Source organism: Haliotis asinina, chromosome 12 (genome assembly GCF_037392515.1).
Source record: "Haliotis asinina isolate JCU_RB_2024 chromosome 12, JCU_Hal_asi_v2, whole genome shotgun sequence".
In the NCBI taxonomy this organism is placed as follows: Eukaryota; Metazoa; Mollusca; class Gastropoda; order Lepetellida; family Haliotidae; genus Haliotis; species Haliotis asinina.
The window spans coordinates 57,055,037-57,071,285 of record NC_090291.1 but is presented as its reverse complement, the minus strand read 5'-3'; the positions used below and the strand labels follow the sequence as shown (position 1 = coordinate 57,071,285).

General features: G+C 45.2%; 2 protein-coding genes across 2 annotated transcripts in view; one reads left to right on the top strand and one right to left on the bottom strand.

The window, feature by feature from the left end:
• LOC137258674 (pre-mRNA-splicing factor ATP-dependent RNA helicase PRP16-like) overlaps nucleotides 1-9,039 on the top strand; it is a 57,064-nt gene extending 48,025 nt beyond the window's left edge. Inside the window, exons 20-26 of the mRNA XM_067796366.1 lie at nucleotides 3,181-3,329; nucleotides 3,559-3,613; nucleotides 4,590-4,724; nucleotides 5,424-5,549; nucleotides 6,123-6,218; nucleotides 7,057-7,175; nucleotides 8,200-9,039. Coding sequence (XP_067652467.1) covers nucleotides 3,181-3,329; nucleotides 3,559-3,613; nucleotides 4,590-4,724; nucleotides 5,424-5,549; nucleotides 6,123-6,218; nucleotides 7,057-7,175; nucleotides 8,200-8,287 — 768 coding nt within the window. The 3' untranslated portion in view covers nucleotides 8,288-9,039. The remainder of the gene's footprint in view (nucleotides 1-3,180; nucleotides 3,330-3,558; nucleotides 3,614-4,589; nucleotides 4,725-5,423; nucleotides 5,550-6,122; nucleotides 6,219-7,056; nucleotides 7,176-8,199) is intronic.
• The window catches only part of LOC137258675 (sodium/hydrogen exchanger 8-like), a 24,079-nt gene continuing 16,645 nt past the window's right edge, over nucleotides 8,816-16,249 (bottom strand). The window contains exons 12-16 of the mRNA XM_067796367.1: nucleotides 11,822-11,933; nucleotides 11,287-11,429; nucleotides 10,816-10,890; nucleotides 10,442-10,585; nucleotides 8,816-10,058 (exon numbers count right to left, since the gene is read on the bottom strand). Of these exons, the coding sequence (XP_067652468.1) occupies nucleotides 9,936-10,058; nucleotides 10,442-10,585; nucleotides 10,816-10,890; nucleotides 11,287-11,429; nucleotides 11,822-11,933 (597 nt within the window). The 3' untranslated portion in view covers nucleotides 8,816-9,935. The remainder of the gene's footprint in view (nucleotides 10,059-10,441; nucleotides 10,586-10,815; nucleotides 10,891-11,286; nucleotides 11,430-11,821; nucleotides 11,934-16,249) is intronic.

Below are 16,249 nucleotides of genomic sequence, written 5' to 3'. Positions count from 1 at the left end.
CTGTGTGACTCATAGCAACAGCAGTAACAGTGTGTAATATATATCACAACAGTGATAACAGTGTGTGATATATAGCAACAGAGATAAGGGTTATATATCATAACAGAGATAACAGTGTAATATGTAGAAACAGAGAGAAAGCAGAGTGATTTATTGCAACACAGAATTTAACAGTGTGTAATATATCACAATAGAGATAACAGTGTGTAATGTGTAGCAACAGAGATAATTCAGATAGTCAGGCATGGTGTGACATCGACACTGATGCACATGGAAGAACTTATGCATATCTGATTTCATGCTTTTTGTCAAATATTCATTGTATGAGTGATATATCCGCAAATGTATAGAAAATTGTGCTTTCAGACAAATATATTTTCTAATGATGACATATTTTCATCTCAAAGACCCACAACAATAGCAACACTTCATGTATATGTAGGCAACTGGATGGAAATCTTATGTGTGTTCCTGTTTTGAGAAACACTCTAATACTGAAGAGCCTGTGGTTGTTGCGGGGTCAGTATTTGTTGACATGCCTGTACTATTGGTTTATAAATGGGACTTGGGTAAACATTCCTGGGGAGTGGTGGCACATATGAGGCTGTCATGAAACATCTGCTAGGCTTATCAGTAGGGGTGTCCTGATGGGTTGACCTGAAGATGCTGTGTCACCACTGGTACATATGTACAGGTGATAGTGCAGCACATGTATATAGGTGGTACCATGGGGTGCATATGATTAGTTGGTACATTGTGGTAAAGATACACATGGTACGGTATGGTACATGACTAAAGGTAGTACAGGAGGGTATGTGTAAATAGGTGGAACAACATGGTACATGCATATGTATGGTACAGCATGGTACATGTATATATGTGGTACAGTATGGTTCATGCATATAGGTGATACGGCATGGTACATGCATATAGGTGGTGCTAGTAGATGGATACTTTACACCCTGCCAATCTGGAGCTGTGTCTCTGTGCTTCACACAGTGACACTGGTAGGCAGAAAAAAATTAACTGAACATCTCTTTAGAAGCTATGTGGTTAACATGGGCATGCTTACTTACTTGTAGATTAGCTGAAGTGAAGAGCAGGTTGACTCAGAAGATAGCTGGAGATGACACCAGTGTTTTAGTACTGTGTGCAAAGAATGGGGATGAGCGACGGGTTGTATGCACAGTTATGGGTGGTGTGGAGAGTTATGGGTGGTGTGGAGAGTTAAGGGTGGTGTGGAAAATTGAGTGTGGGTTTCAGTACATTGTTATGCGAAATGTGATCAACATGAAATTTGAGAACAGTCATGAACAGGTATGTCAGTTGCACAGTATATCTGGTTGGCAAAATGAAGTCATACACATCTGTTGAGCAGCAGTGGAAGACTTAAAAATAACTCAACAATTTTCAAAGTTCATGTAGTTTTACTTATAGAAATATGAACCAATGAAATATTTCAACATCACCATATGCCCCAATATGTCCTTTTGTGACCACTGAAGCACCATGTGGTTTAAATTGAAGTCCTTATTTGACTTCTAACAATTGTTCCCTGATTTGGCACTATATGAGAGACTGTCACTGACAGCATGGCTGCTCTAAGAAAACATAACTAAATTCTACCTTGTTCAGGGACCATGTACCCTGATGCAGGTGTTTGCACACGATGCATGAGTAACTCGCAAATGGTTGGAAGAGACAGACAGTGTGGAGATATGGTTGTGGTTGAAAGAGACAGACAGTGTGGAGATATGGTTGTGGTTGGAAGAGACAGACAGTGTGGAGATATGGTTGTGGTTGGAAGAGACAGACAGTGTGGAGATATGGTTGTGGTTGGAAGAGACAGACAGTGTGGAGATATGGTTGTGGTTGGAAGAGACAGACAGTGTGGAGATATGGTTGTGGTTGGAAGAGACAGACAGTATGGAGATATGGTTGTGGTTGGAAGAGACAGACAGTGTGGAGAGACGGTTGTGGTTGGAAGAGACAGACAGTGTGGAGATATGGTTGTGGTTGGAAGAGACAGACAGTATGGAGATATGGTTGTGGTTGGAAGAGACAGACAGTGTGGAGAGACGGTTGTGGTTGGAAGAGACAGACAGTGTGGAGAGACGGTTGTGGTTGGAAGAGACAGACAGTATGGAGATATGGTTGTGGTTGGAAGAGACAGACAGTGTAGAGATATGTAGTGGGGGAGTGCAGCAGTGAAATTGTTCATTGGGGCAGCTACATTACACGCATGAGATGTGTTAGCCAGCCTGGGTATTATTGAGTATTTGAAGCACTGAAATTCATTTGGAACTGGTGACATTAGTCGGACATTTCAAATCAAATATTCCATGGGACTCGGGGTGCCAGCATCAGCTTGTTGTCCACCATCGTGGTTGCCCCTGTCGTCCATGGGCTAGAAATAGCCGCCAGAGTGTTGGGACAGGCAAGATTTGCTCTTAAATTTGTTCTGTGTTGGCTGCAGCGAAAAGCCTTAAAACACAGCCAGATCTGAGTGCTGGTCGAAGCTAAGCTGAACACATTACCAATCATGTTTCCAAAGTGCTCACGGCCAGTAAACTCTGCGAGGAAGAGGTCTGTCTGATTTTGGCCAAACTCGCCAAGTACCACTGCATGAAGGAAGAGATTTGAACCAAGACTCATAAAACCACCAGCATCTGCAAAGACAAGAAAACAAAGTTCATCAAACAAGGCTGATAACAGATAATTCAAGCCTTCCTGGCAAAGAACAATGATTTCGTAAAAGATTAATGTTAAACTGATTTGTTGACATCAACAAGGATTAGAGATTTTTAAAAAATAATGCACATCAAAGTATGACTCGCGCCCATAAACTCTTACTAGTTTTCTTGATAGTGGGACCGTAAGTGAAATAAATAAATAAACCCCTAAGCAGAGACCATATACCAGTCTCTGCCCTAAGGTACCTGTAATAGAATTCCCACTGTCATACTATCAGTGTTATGTCACTTTAGTTTTTTGTGGAGCTGAGCCAGGGTTGCTGTTTCCTGGAGGGTGCCAAATTGGAGGGGTTCACAAAGTAGCTGAGCTTCCAATTCCACTTTCAGAAAATGAAGTTTGAGTACATACAGACCCCTTCTTTGTATAATTGCGTATGTGTTTGTCCTGGATTGAAGACTATAAACAGCTGTCACCTGGGTGTTTCAGACCATCGTGTCCATGCTGTCAGTGCCGGCAATCTTCTATCGCCCTAAAGGGAGGGAGGAAGACTCTGATGCTGCCAGGGAAAAGTTCCAGGTGCCCGAGAGTGACCATCTCACCTACCTCAATGTGTATCAACAGTGGAAGAGGAATGGGTGAGTGACTGGCTGCTTTCAAGAGGCGTTTAGTGCCTGCTGCAGCAGTTGACTTGTAATGACTCCCGGGATGATAGTGGACTCTGTCATGACCAGTTGTGTCCCAATGATGACTGATTGTAAATATATGCTTATTCCCTGGCATCATTACAATTATCTCAGTGAATTGAGTTCCTGTCAAACCTTTTTCCTTTTTTTCTCCTCCTGATGTTCTCCTGATGGTTTTCAGCTACTCTGCATCCTGGGCCAATGAGCATTTCATCCACATCAAGGCCATGAGAAAGGTTAGTGTTCATCAAGAAACAGACGCATCTATCACACATAATTCTGATTGGCTAAGCCCTCTTCTTTTATTTTCAGTGTACCCCAGTTACAAGCAAGGTTCAGTTCAATGTACCCCGCTGCCAATGGCAACTCATTCGGTACTTCGTGGTAGTACTTCTTTATCTCAAAAAACACTGAATCTTACATCATGCAGTTACAAGCAAGGTTCAGTTCAATGTACCCCGCTGCCAATGGCAACTCATTTGGTACTCCGTGGTAGTACTTCTTTATCTCAAAAAACACTGAATCTTACATCATGCAGTTACAAGCAAGGTTCAGTTCAATGTACCCCGCTGCCAATGGCAACTCATTCGGTACTTCGTGGTAGTACTTCTTTATCTCAAAAAACACTGAATCTTACATCATGCGTGGACATTGCCAGTGTTTTGTGAATGCTAATCGATGGAAAGCTGATAACTCAAAATGTGTTTTTGGTGTCATCTGCAAAATCTAACAATGGCTATGAAAAGATTTGCCTTGCATTCTAATGATAAAATTTTGACAAAACTTTTAAATGTAGTCTCTGTGAATATTAAGAAGGGGAATTACAATGTGTCGACAGCTTGCCAGTGGGAATTACAGCAAGATTCAAACTATATGATTTTCACAGGTTGGCTGAAGTGTACGATCCTTTACCCATGCTTCATACATTTCAGAATTAACATTGAGGTGTTTGACAAGATAAGTACGTTCTTCACTGGTCACGAGGGGTGGGTGGGGTCATGGGTTGATGTACTCTCGATGTTTGTTTACGTTCCTTGATATAACCAAACTGTGCAGGTGTGTTGTTAAAATGTGTCAGTGCTTGTGTGTTGTGAGGATGTATGAATACTGAGGTGTATGAGAACTGAGTATTGTAATGTTGTGCAGTTGTGCTAGTACTTAGTACTTATGTCTAGTGCAGTTGCAGGTGTACGTTTTACGTGTGTTATGCAGGTACGGGAGGTCCGGCAGCAGCTGAAGGAGATCATGGACCAGCAGAAGATGGAGATGATTTCCTGTGGCAATGAGTGGGACATCATCAGAAAGTGCATCTGTTCAGCATACTTCCACCAGGCAGCCAGACTCAAGGTGAGGTCATGGTCATGCATACATTTGTCAAGCGAGAGTTAAAACAAGACTAAGGTCTCCTGGCACAACAAGGTTGTGTATTTACATCCATGAGAATGCACAAGCACTTGCTCTCATGTACTCATCCAGAATGTCACCCTTAGAGTGTTCACCTGTCTGTGTGACTAGACTAGTAATTCCAATTGAATCAATAAATCTTGTTTGGCTGAATAACAGTCTTGTGTGTCTCTATTGATGTCCTGACATTTTGTTACACCACACTGGGTCACGATGGTCTGTTTCTTTTCTTCATGAGTCATCATCAACAAACTGTAACTAATTTATCGACATGGCATACATCTAACAAGTCCAAACAAACTTCACCTAATGTGGACTTCATCTTTTGCCTTGAATTATCGCAGAACTTCCACCCTCGCCACATCTATAAACTGCCAAGTTTGTCAGATGTGTTGTAAAAGGTGACTCACTGCCATAGTGTCAGAAGCACTTCCTTCCAGTATATGTCTGTAGAGTGAAGCCACACAACACCATGACAACACATGACCTTTATAAGCCTCTGTAGAAGTTCTGTAAAGGAGCCCTCATTTCAGTCACCTGTTCTTTTCATGTCACAATTATGTAATGTATCATGTGTCTTGAGGCACTGATGTTACTTATATGTTGGTGATTGTGTCATGGAACGTGTGTGTTGTGTTGTAGGGTCTGGGAGAGTATGTGAACTGTCGGACGGGCATGCCCTGTCACCTTCATCCCACCAGTGCTCTGTTTGGCATGGGCTACACACCTGACTACATCGTCTACCACGAACTTGTCATGACATCAAAGGTAAGTTTTAGTGTCACCCTCTTGTGTGTGTTACTCCACCATTTTGTAAAATGACACCCTCTTGTGTGACAGTAATGATAATGACGCCCTTTGGCTTTGATAAATCTAATGACACTATCTTCATGTGTGAGAAAAGTTTAATGACGTCCTACTGTTAAGTATGGACACTTTTAGAAGTCTGCGAGTCTCTGTTGTGATATGTGAAGCCTTTGATACTGTCTGTTGTGATATGTGAAGCCTGTGATACCGTGTGTTGTGATGTGTGAAGCCTCTGATACCCTCTGTTGTGATATGTGAAGCCTGCGATACCATGTGTTGTGATATGTGAAGCCTCTGATACCCTCTGTTGTGATATGTAAGGCCTGTTATACCCTCTGTTGTGATATGTAAGGCCTGTTATACACTCTGTTGTGATATGTGAAGCCTCTGATACCCTCTGTTGTGATATGTAAGGCCTGTTATACCCTCTGTTGTGATATATGAAGCCTCTGATACCCTCTGTTGTGATATGTGAAGCCTCTGATACCCTCTGTTGTGATATGTAAGGCCTGTTATACCTTTTGTTGTTTGTAGGAGTACATGCAGTGTGTGACATCTGTGGATGGAGAGTGGCTTGCAGAACTTGGACCAATGTTCTACAGCATCAAGGATGCCTCCAAGACAAGACAGGTAAGTAACACTGTATACAGCCTGAAAGTGTTGTGGGATGTGTCATATATCATGCTACTTTATAATTCTTTGTTTGGTACTGATGACTGAGTGAGTTTGGTTTGATACTTGTTGAACTGTATACCGCTGATATGAAATTAAAGCAAGTGTCAACTGTTGACCACTAACACCGACCACTATGGGTGCGGTACGGTGCTGATCTGGACACAATATAAGGGTCAACTGGGATTCCAACCTGTGATAATGGGTTGTTCAAGGGCCACAACTCTTCAGCAAGTATGTGAGTGTGGTTTTATGCCGCTTTTTAGCAATATTCCAACAATGTCACAGCAGGGGACACCAGAAATAGGCTTCACACGTTTTGCCCATGTGGGAAATTGAACCTGGGTTTTCAGTGTGATGAGGCATCACCTAACCACTAGGCTATCACACCACCCTCATACACCTCTTTGACAACTCTTGCACAATGAATAGTGGTTCCTCAAGAGATTAAGCCACCTGTGACTGTTCTTTTTCAAACCTCCTTAGATGTTTACAACTATGATGAAATACTTAGCAGTGGTATGGTGCTAACAGTAACAAAGGAAAACTGATTAGGCAAATGTAGAATACAAAAATAAGCTCTGTGTTTTGCAAAGGTGCACAGTGAACTGTAGCCCTATGCACCTTTTAATATGCTAACCCTGTTTGCAAGTGACAATCGTGCTTGACTTTAGCTTGGGACTAAACCATCTTCCCACAAGCTGCACTAAAAGTCTCCTGCTGCACCTGGGGGCAAGATTGAATGGGGTGTTAAATCCCACACTCTAAGCTGTTCATGACCTTCACCTTGTTCCAGGAGCGGAAGAAACTGGCAGAGGAGGAGTTGGTTGCCATGGAGGAGGAGATGAAACGAGCAGAAGAGCTCATCAAGGCCAGGAAAGAGCAGCAGGATAAGTCAGCAGCATCAGTGAGGAAGTGAGTATTGCTTTACCCAGGATCACACAGGTAGTGAGTATTGCTTTACCCAGGATCACACAGGAAGTGAGTATTGCTTTACCCAGGATCACACAGGAAGTGAGTATTGCTTTACCCAGGAAGTGAGTATTGCTGTATCCAGGATCACACAGGAAGTGAGTATTGCTTTACACAGGATTAGACCGGACGTGAGTATTGCTTTACACAGGATTAGACTGGACGTGAGGCTGTACCTTCCCACATCAGTCAGTGGAGTTGCTGACATCAGTATCAAACTAGAGTATACCCTGGTTAGGATGTCACTGTTTGACCAGGAGAAAATATGGCATTAAATCCAGGGTGGCATTATGACCAGGTAGGACAGTTAAGGGCCCTTTGCAATCAAGGTGATTGAGTTGATGTCTCCTACAAAGAACCTTGAATGACAGGGTAATTCCACTTTCAGGAATCTCTTCAGGTTACTTTGTTGTAGGTGGCAGGAACTTGAGGAAGTGTAATGTGACATGTGTTATCCCATCAGGGATTACAAGACTATTGAAAGCATTAATGAGTTTGGTCAGTTTGAGGCATGTCAGTTATCCACGCAAGGTATACATGCACAAGCAATGCCAGTGTTATTGGCATCATAACCAGGAGTAAATGACTTGCAAAAACATTTGGCAGATTGCATTATATCCAGTTTGGCATTGTCACCTGGGTATTTCATAAGCAGGAAATCTTTTCTGGCAAAACACAGCATTATATCTAGGTTTTCATAATATCCATGGTTCTCTGTACACTGAAAAACAATGAAAACCCAACAGTCTTTAACCCCTGATCTCAAAAGGTATTACTTTGATCAAGTTTATCTCCACAAAAGACCGAATGTTTCCAACTATAATGTAGTCATTGTGTTCCAGTATATGTATTTCCCAGGGCCAGTGACCATCTCTCATTGTATTTGTACAATCATCAACCACATTTAGCAGATTTTGACTTACATAATGATGCTTTGTTTCATGAACTCACAAAACTTTTCTTCCAGGCCATCAATTGCAACACCAGGGCGGAGAGATGAAAGCTCATCCTACATAACAACGCCACGGAGAACCCCAGCCAAGTTCGGTCTGTGATCTTCTGACTGTGACTGAAGAGACTTGTAGCTATTAGACACCATGAAGAAGGGGAGACAACACCAGCTTTCTCCAAAACCAGCTCATGAATGATTCCTGTGTCTTGCAGCTCTATGGACTGTGAACAAGGGAAGACCAACTCCGATGTTCCTGAATGATTTCAGTATGGAATGTTTGTTGGTCACTGAAGAACCTAGAAAAGTAGAAACATATAATACTTTATGGGTAACAACTTCTTTATTTCTCTGATGCAACATTTTGGTATGGATTCTTATACTGTTTTCAAACAAGAGTGACCGTATAAGAAGTTATACTGAACGTCGCATCAGAGAAGTAAAGAAGTTGTTATCTATAAAGTATTATACTTTTCTATTATCCATCAACTTCTAAAATGCCAATCAAATAGATCAACTGAAGAACTTGGGAGGAAACACAATAGGTCACAATCAGGAGTCTTGTGAAGGAACCAGCACAGTGTATCCTATCAGTCATGCTGCTTCAGATGATTAAAAACACAAACACAGACTATTTACCTGAATGTAATCCCTTTATAAGATACAACCATGATCTGGACATTTGTGTCAGGTAGGCCACACATCATGTGGAAACAGACAAATATTATGTTACTGCGTCAACATTGATGAACAGTGAATTATTTCTACAACATGATCATGATGACACATATGTTAACATGTATCACATACGCAGCTGGAATGAAGCACTGTACAGACCATTAAAGGAATCTTATGTGCATTGTGTTTTGATAATATCCACCAATATGTGACGTCTCCAATCAATGATCATAACCCTCAGTAAACAAGATAAACATATATATACATACACACAGCCTGTCATTAATACTGCATTCAACCTGCCGTTCTGGACACTGATGTTCATGAGGTACAGCGATACACTCGCAGTCAAAGCTTGACATCACCATAAGTCTTGCCTACTATGGATTACTCGGGGATGCACTGTATGGGAATCGTCCCACTGTCTTGAGTGCAATGGTACAAAACAACCTTGTACTAAGATTGTTGTATCTGTAATCACATAGGAACAGTCAGAAGGTAACTTGACATGGGTGGTAGTTGGTCCTGGATGGTCAATATATAATTTGTGCTAATTCCATTCACATAATTAGTGCAGGAGAAAAGTCGTCAAGGTCACTGCATTCATACGTGCTTTGTACATTCTCAGTGTTCACAAAATGTTGAGTGACTGGATGGACGATGATATGTAGTGAATCACACAGTGAGCAAGGAACACAGACAAAAGGATGAGAATTATACAAGTCAGTATGAACCACTGTTTATCACATGTGAAATGCATTGTCAGGCAGAAAGAATCCCTTGATATGATCTTCTATAAACCCTAAGGGTATCCCAGCTCTGAGTAGTCACATAATGTTGCTGTAAACTCTACGAAGACCAACAGAACAATGCTGCTGTCAGCTCCACATGGTTCCGCAGCACAATGCTTCTGTTTGTTCTACAAGGTCCCACAGCTTGACGCTGCTATCAGCTCTACATTGTCCCACAGCACAACACTGCTGTCAGATCTACATTGTCCTTAAGCACAACAGGTGGTGACTGTGAAGTAGCTTTACTGTCCACTTGAAACACAGCAACCAGTATTCCTGGTTCAACTAACTGGTCATGAGTTTGGTTTCCTCTTCCTCCTCAGACTCGGAGTCTGATGGTGCTGCGCGCACATCCTGGTACCACTGATTTGTTAGCGTCTTCATCCGGTTCTGGCCTTCCCGCACCTCCTGCAAGTGACAGAGTCAAAGGATGAAACGTGGGCAAAACTTGGTTATCTAACCTCACACAAAGAGAGGTTTTTTGCCATTATACACAAAATAGTCAAGGGAGGCAACTCTAGATCACAATCTTAAAGGCGTGCTGCTAAACCACTATTACCGGTGATACGACATGTGACCCAATTACCTCTCTATCACTTAATCAATAACGATACAAATCACAGAAAATACACTCTCGTAACAACAGCCACACTTTGTTACCTCCTATGGTGTACATTTGTTCAGTACTGAACTTACAGAGTGACACAGGATAATATGCATGTCAACTATCTAGCCAAAAAGTCATGGGATAACATGACCGTTTACTTTCTTATCAGTCGATATTGCCATACCTGTTTTGTGAATCTTCTTGTAAAGAATGGAATGAGATACTTCACGTCCAGTTTCATGAAACCTTTCAGATGAGGCTTGACGTAGTTGATCTCATACTCCTCCTCTGTCAGCTCAGACAGGTGCTCAGAGTCCACAGTGTCACCCTAGGGACAGACTTCCAGAATATACTTCGTATAAAACAACAAACTTAAGGGTTTTACTAAGGAGAGACAGACTATATACAGTTTGCTTAATGGAGAGACGTACAATATGTAGAGGTTATACACTGGAGAGGTACATGTTTACACAAGACAACTTATATATAGGTTATGCACCTGTTTGTCATACATACACACAAGGGGCAAACACAAAGGACAGGCTGTCATATGCTCACCATCTCTTTAGTCTTGCTTAAGGAAACTTCTCTATTTGAACGTTTCTTTTTTACTTTCTTCTCTGCTTTCAGTAGCTGCAGAAAAGAAAAACAATTAGCTATCAACATACACTCAACTCTTGATAAAGGCCATCCATCATTACTCCCCAGTCACTACAACACATGGCAGTTCTGTGGTGTGGTGGCTCAACTAAGGTGCTGAACTAGTGATCCAGCAATCTCAGGTGTTGGGATTGAGCCCAAATGTGGCCGGGGTTATAAACCTTGGAGTCAACTTTGTGTGGAGACTCTTTCCATGTCACAACCTTTGGTGTACAGTACACAACCCTGTACACTTCAAAAACAACCCACAAATCCCTTGGTCAAAAGACTGGATGAAGCCTCATTGGTTGTGGGTATAGCTAGGTGCAGTGAAACAGTACTGTGACTATGTGACGCTGATGTCATGTGATGAACATAGTAATGACTCACCTTCATCAGTGGCATGGTGGCGCCCCCGAGGAACATGATTGTAAACAAAACAATGATGAGGGTTGTAGTCACCAGGACGTAACGTTTTTCACCCTCGAAGTCAAGATGAAGACTTAGGGCAAAGGCAATGGCACCCCTCAGACCTGCCAACACCAAGGTGCATCACTTAGCCTGGCAATACACATCGAACACTCAGTCTGCCACCCAGTCTGTCTAGCTTGTAACACAGCTCTCTACATAGCGTATGTACAATACAAATGTGACTAACTTGTGAACAAATGTCAGCTGAGGAATATAGTCATGCAAAACGGCAGGTTAAGTTTGATTATCACAATGTTTTTCTGGGTTTTACTATGGAAAAGTGAACTGATGCCGCTCCGCAGAAATGAATGTCAAGTACCCCCATGGGATATAATTATTGTCGCCCCTAAGCATCAGGTAACTGTTTGTAATGATAGGTATTTCTAAATGTTTTCACCAATGTTACCACAATTTACTTAATGGCTTTTGCAGGTACAGAAGCCTCATTCCTTACCACTGAACCACATGATGAACTGCATCTTGCGTGTGATCTTGTGCTCACGGAAGAAGTTAACAAGGAAAGACAGTGGAAAAATGTTGAAAGCTCTTCCCACCAATATCAATACCTGAGAGAGAAAAAAACAATACATTCATTGTGACAATCCACATTTGATGACCATCTCACAGACGTTGTACACCTGGTGTGGGAGAAGGAACAGCCACACCACTCCCACGCAGACGGCATTCTTTTTCAGAAGAAGTCCTCCTTGGGGTACATATATAGCATTAAAATGTCCATTTTAAAATGCCTACGACAGTTGTAACAATATTGAATAAATATTTTACAAAACAAAAAACTCGTTTTGTCTTGTGAGACCACCCCTACAGGGCCCCTACCTGGGCCCCTTGACAGCCAAGAGCAGGTAACTCCCGCCGCGAACCTCGCACCTCACTTTTCATACTGTCGTCATAAGAGACAGACGTCCAGCACAAAGACTCAAGTACAGTCAAAGCTTACGGTTAACTATGAGTGAGAAGACTTCTAACTCTGTATGTATGGTTCCTTTTTTATGCACGGGCGCTATTAGGAATTCATAGGTTAGACCTTTTCATTCATGAAATGTTGTAACTTTACGTGGTGTCCGCGTCTTTCAGCCATGTGGCTGGCAAGATGGCGGTCAGCATGTTCCGCATGGTTAATGTTTCCAGCCTTGTTAATTAGAAAAATTAGGCGTGGATTCTATTGCTATGGGGTGATAAAGGATTTTTCCTTTGCTTGCATAGTATCCTTATGGCTTCTCTACTTAGGCGCATTGGGGCTATTCATACAGTTCAGTATAATAGCTGCTATTTTTTACAGATTAGATATCGCCCGTGCGTTTTATTTTTCTCTGTAAAAATTATGTGTGCTTGGTGGATTTACGGACCTTGCTACTACATAGCTTGGTTCTGTTTTTTCCAGTTTAAAGGATGCTCAACATGCAGCGCCATGCTGCCCCCCCAAGATTCACACACGTCCTGCCTCAGGTGCCTCGCTGAAGACGCACATGACGACCAGGGGTGTGATATTTGCCAGGGGTTTTCACCCAGGGCCATAAAGACTAGGCACGCAGACCTTATATTCTATCGGTCCTTGATTCAGGCGGGGGGTGACATTTGGGCCCAGGAGCCACCCTCAAAAAAAGCTAAAGGGGAGAAAAAGAAGGGTTCTTCGGCGGGGGGGAAATCTTCCAAATCAGCGAAGTGTACAGTCGTCCCCCCCAGGCGGTGGCTTCCACTTCATCCAGTGCACCTCCGTCTCAACCATCACAACCCTTAACCCTTGATATGCTAACCAATCTTTTACAGCAGCAAATGGCTTCGGTCCACACCCTCATTTCGGACGCGATGTCTGGTCTCCGTCAGGAGATCGGCGTCCGTCCGGATGGGGGTGTGGCTTCTAATATGGCGTCCCAAGGGGTCCCCAGCCAAACCTCTGGTATTGGTGTGGGGACACCCTTAGTGAGTGAACCGGTGCCGTTAACAACTTCGGTAGCCGGTCACTCGGGGACGACCTCTCTCGGTCTTCCTAGGGAAGCGGGGCCGGCTATGCGTCACACGGACTCGGTCTCGGTCGGGTCCATGGCGTCGAGCCGCTCGGCTCTTCTCAAGCCTCTCTCCCTCTCCGATGTTCCCTCGACCGATCCTCCGGAGCTGTCTCTCGAGTCAGAGACGTCGTTGCTGGAGGATCGCGTCGAGGAGTTCATGGAGGAAAGGGAGGGTCGGGAGGGTCCTAGCGAATCTTCTTTTTCGCTCGGTGCCTCCCTGAGGCAGGTATGGGAGCGTATAGCTACTGTCCTGCCTCAGGTGGTTGTGGCTACGGCGACGCCCGACCCCACGGAGTTTCGGCTCCCGGGGGAGGCTTTCGCTCCGATGAAGGTGGCGGATACTCGGCTCCGCATCATCCCGTCAATTTTAGCTGATGTTATCAACCCCCTCCTGTCGGGATCCCGATCTCGCTTTGATTTACCGGAGCTTGATCGGAGATACCTGATGGGGGATCTCGGCATTTATAACCCCCCTGTGGTAGACGACTGCATTTATGCGTCGGTTGCCCTGGGGGGTTCATCTGGCAGCTCGCTTGCCTCGGCGAGGCAGGGTCGGAGGCTACCACCCTTTACTTCCAATGCGACTGCCCTCAAATCCGCCTATAGGTCATTTGAGGAGCAGTACCGCAACGCTGCGCAATGCCTCAAGGTCACCATCCATGCTGCGTACACTTCGGTGTTACAGCGCCAGCTGGTGGACAGTGAGGGGGGCGAGGGGGAGTCTACCCCCTCGACCCTAGCGCGGCAGCTTACGGAGGTGCAGTCTCATTTGGCACGGGACTCGATTAGGTCCTCAGCATGCCAGATGATGTCCGCGGTTATGGCCCTCCGTAGGCTGTGGCTCTCGGTGGCGCGGCATTCGCCGGCCACGCAGCAGGCTCTTCTTGCTTTGCCTTACCGGATGGGTTCCACCCTGTTTCCGGGAGCGGCAACAGTAGTTCAGGAGGCCGCGGAGGCTGTTTCCACTTTTAAGGATTCTAAACCCTTATTGGAGCAGCCGCATTCGTCTCGTGCGCGGCCCTCGACCCTTGCCTCGGTGTATCCTTCGGTTCCAACCAAGGACACTGCCAAATGGGCGCAGCCTTTGCAGGTGCGTAAGGGCAAGGGTAAAGGTAAGGGTAAGGGCAAGGCTGCCGGGCCCCAGCAGCTTTTTCAGAGGAAAGGGAAGTCGGCACCGACTTCCCAGTAGTCTCTCCTCTGGTGCCCTTCATGACCCCGAATCAAGCAGGCGGAGTACTGCCGACGTCGGGGATTCACTGCCTTCTACCACATGTCCCTGTGGGTGGCCGCCTTTCTCTCTTCCTGCCGGAATGGGAAAAGGTCACTTCCAATCCCTGGGTCCTATCCACACTCAGGGATGGCCACTTACCACAGTGGAAGCTAGACCCACCTCTCTTTTCCGGAATCCGTTGCACGCCAGTGCCGGCTGTTCCGGAGAAAGCCGAGGTGCTCCGCGCCGAGGTCCAGTTATTACTGGTCAAGGCGGCCATCGAGATGGTTCCGAGGGGACAGGAACAAGAGGGATTTTATTCCACTTATTTCCTAGTTCCCAAAAAGGACGGAGGGTTCAGACCTATTCTAAATCTAAAACGTCTGAACAAATTGTTGCAGGTCCCTTCATTCAAGATGGAGACACTGAGGTCGGTGATCTCATCTGTAGAAAGAGGCGATTGGCTTACGTCCATCAATCTCAAGGATGCATACCTGCACATTCCCATGCATCCCCAGTTCAGGAAGTACCTCCGGTTTTCCTTCGACGGGGTATGCTATCAGTTTCGGGTGCTTCCCTTCGGCATCGCTACGGCTCCGAGGGTGTTCACCAAGCTTATGCTAATCCCAGCTCAAGTGGCCAGGTCACAGGGCAGGTGTTGCCATCCGTACCTGGATGACTGGCTCCTTCGGGCACTTGCCGCTCACTTGAGTCGAGACGCGACGTTTGCAGTCATGTGTATTCTCACCAAGTTGGGTTGGATTATCAATCTAAAGAAATCAGAACTCGTTCCCACACAGGATCTGATCTTCTTAGGCGCACGATTCGAGACAGCGCGAGGCTTGGTCTCCCTATCTCTGGATCGAATCTCCAAAGTTCAGAGAGTTGTTCTACAATTTCTCGAGTCCCCCTCGGCCACAGCTCGGACTTGGCTCCAGTTGCTTGGCAACATGGCGGCGACAGTGGACATCGTTTGGAGAGCGCGGTTGAGGATGCGGCCCATTCAGTACGCCTTGGCTCGGATGTGGTCTCATTCCCAGAGCTACGAGACAATGCTCCACGCTCCGGGGTGGTTAATTCCTCATTTACGGTGGTGGACAGTGGTAGGGAATCTATCCAGGGGACTGCCCCTGGACGCTCCCTTACCAGATCTCTCAATTCAGACAGACGCCTCCCTCACGGGGTGGGGGGGTGTACTGGGCAGTCAATCAGTCTCGGGCCTGTGGTCGCAGAACGAGACGCACCTGCACATCAATGTGCTAGAATTGAGAGCTGTCCGGCTGGTGTTCCGACATTTTCGGGAGATGGTCAGCGGCTGTGTGGTGCGTCTAGAGATGGACAACCAGACGGCAATGACCTATATCCTGAAACAGGGCGGTACGGTGTCTCCGTCTCTCCTTCAGGAGGCGTGGCAGTTTCTACTTTGGTGCGACCAGTTCAACGTGCGGGTGTGTCCCGTGTATCTCCCGGGGGTGGACAATGTTCGAGCAGATGCGCTCTCTCGACGTGTTCTGGCTCCACACGAGTGGATGTTACATCGGGAGATATTCGAGACTATCTCCCGGTTGTTCGGGTCGTTCCAGGTGGATCTGTTTGCTTCTGGGGGGACGAACCAGATTCCGGTGTTTTGCTCTCGGATACCGGA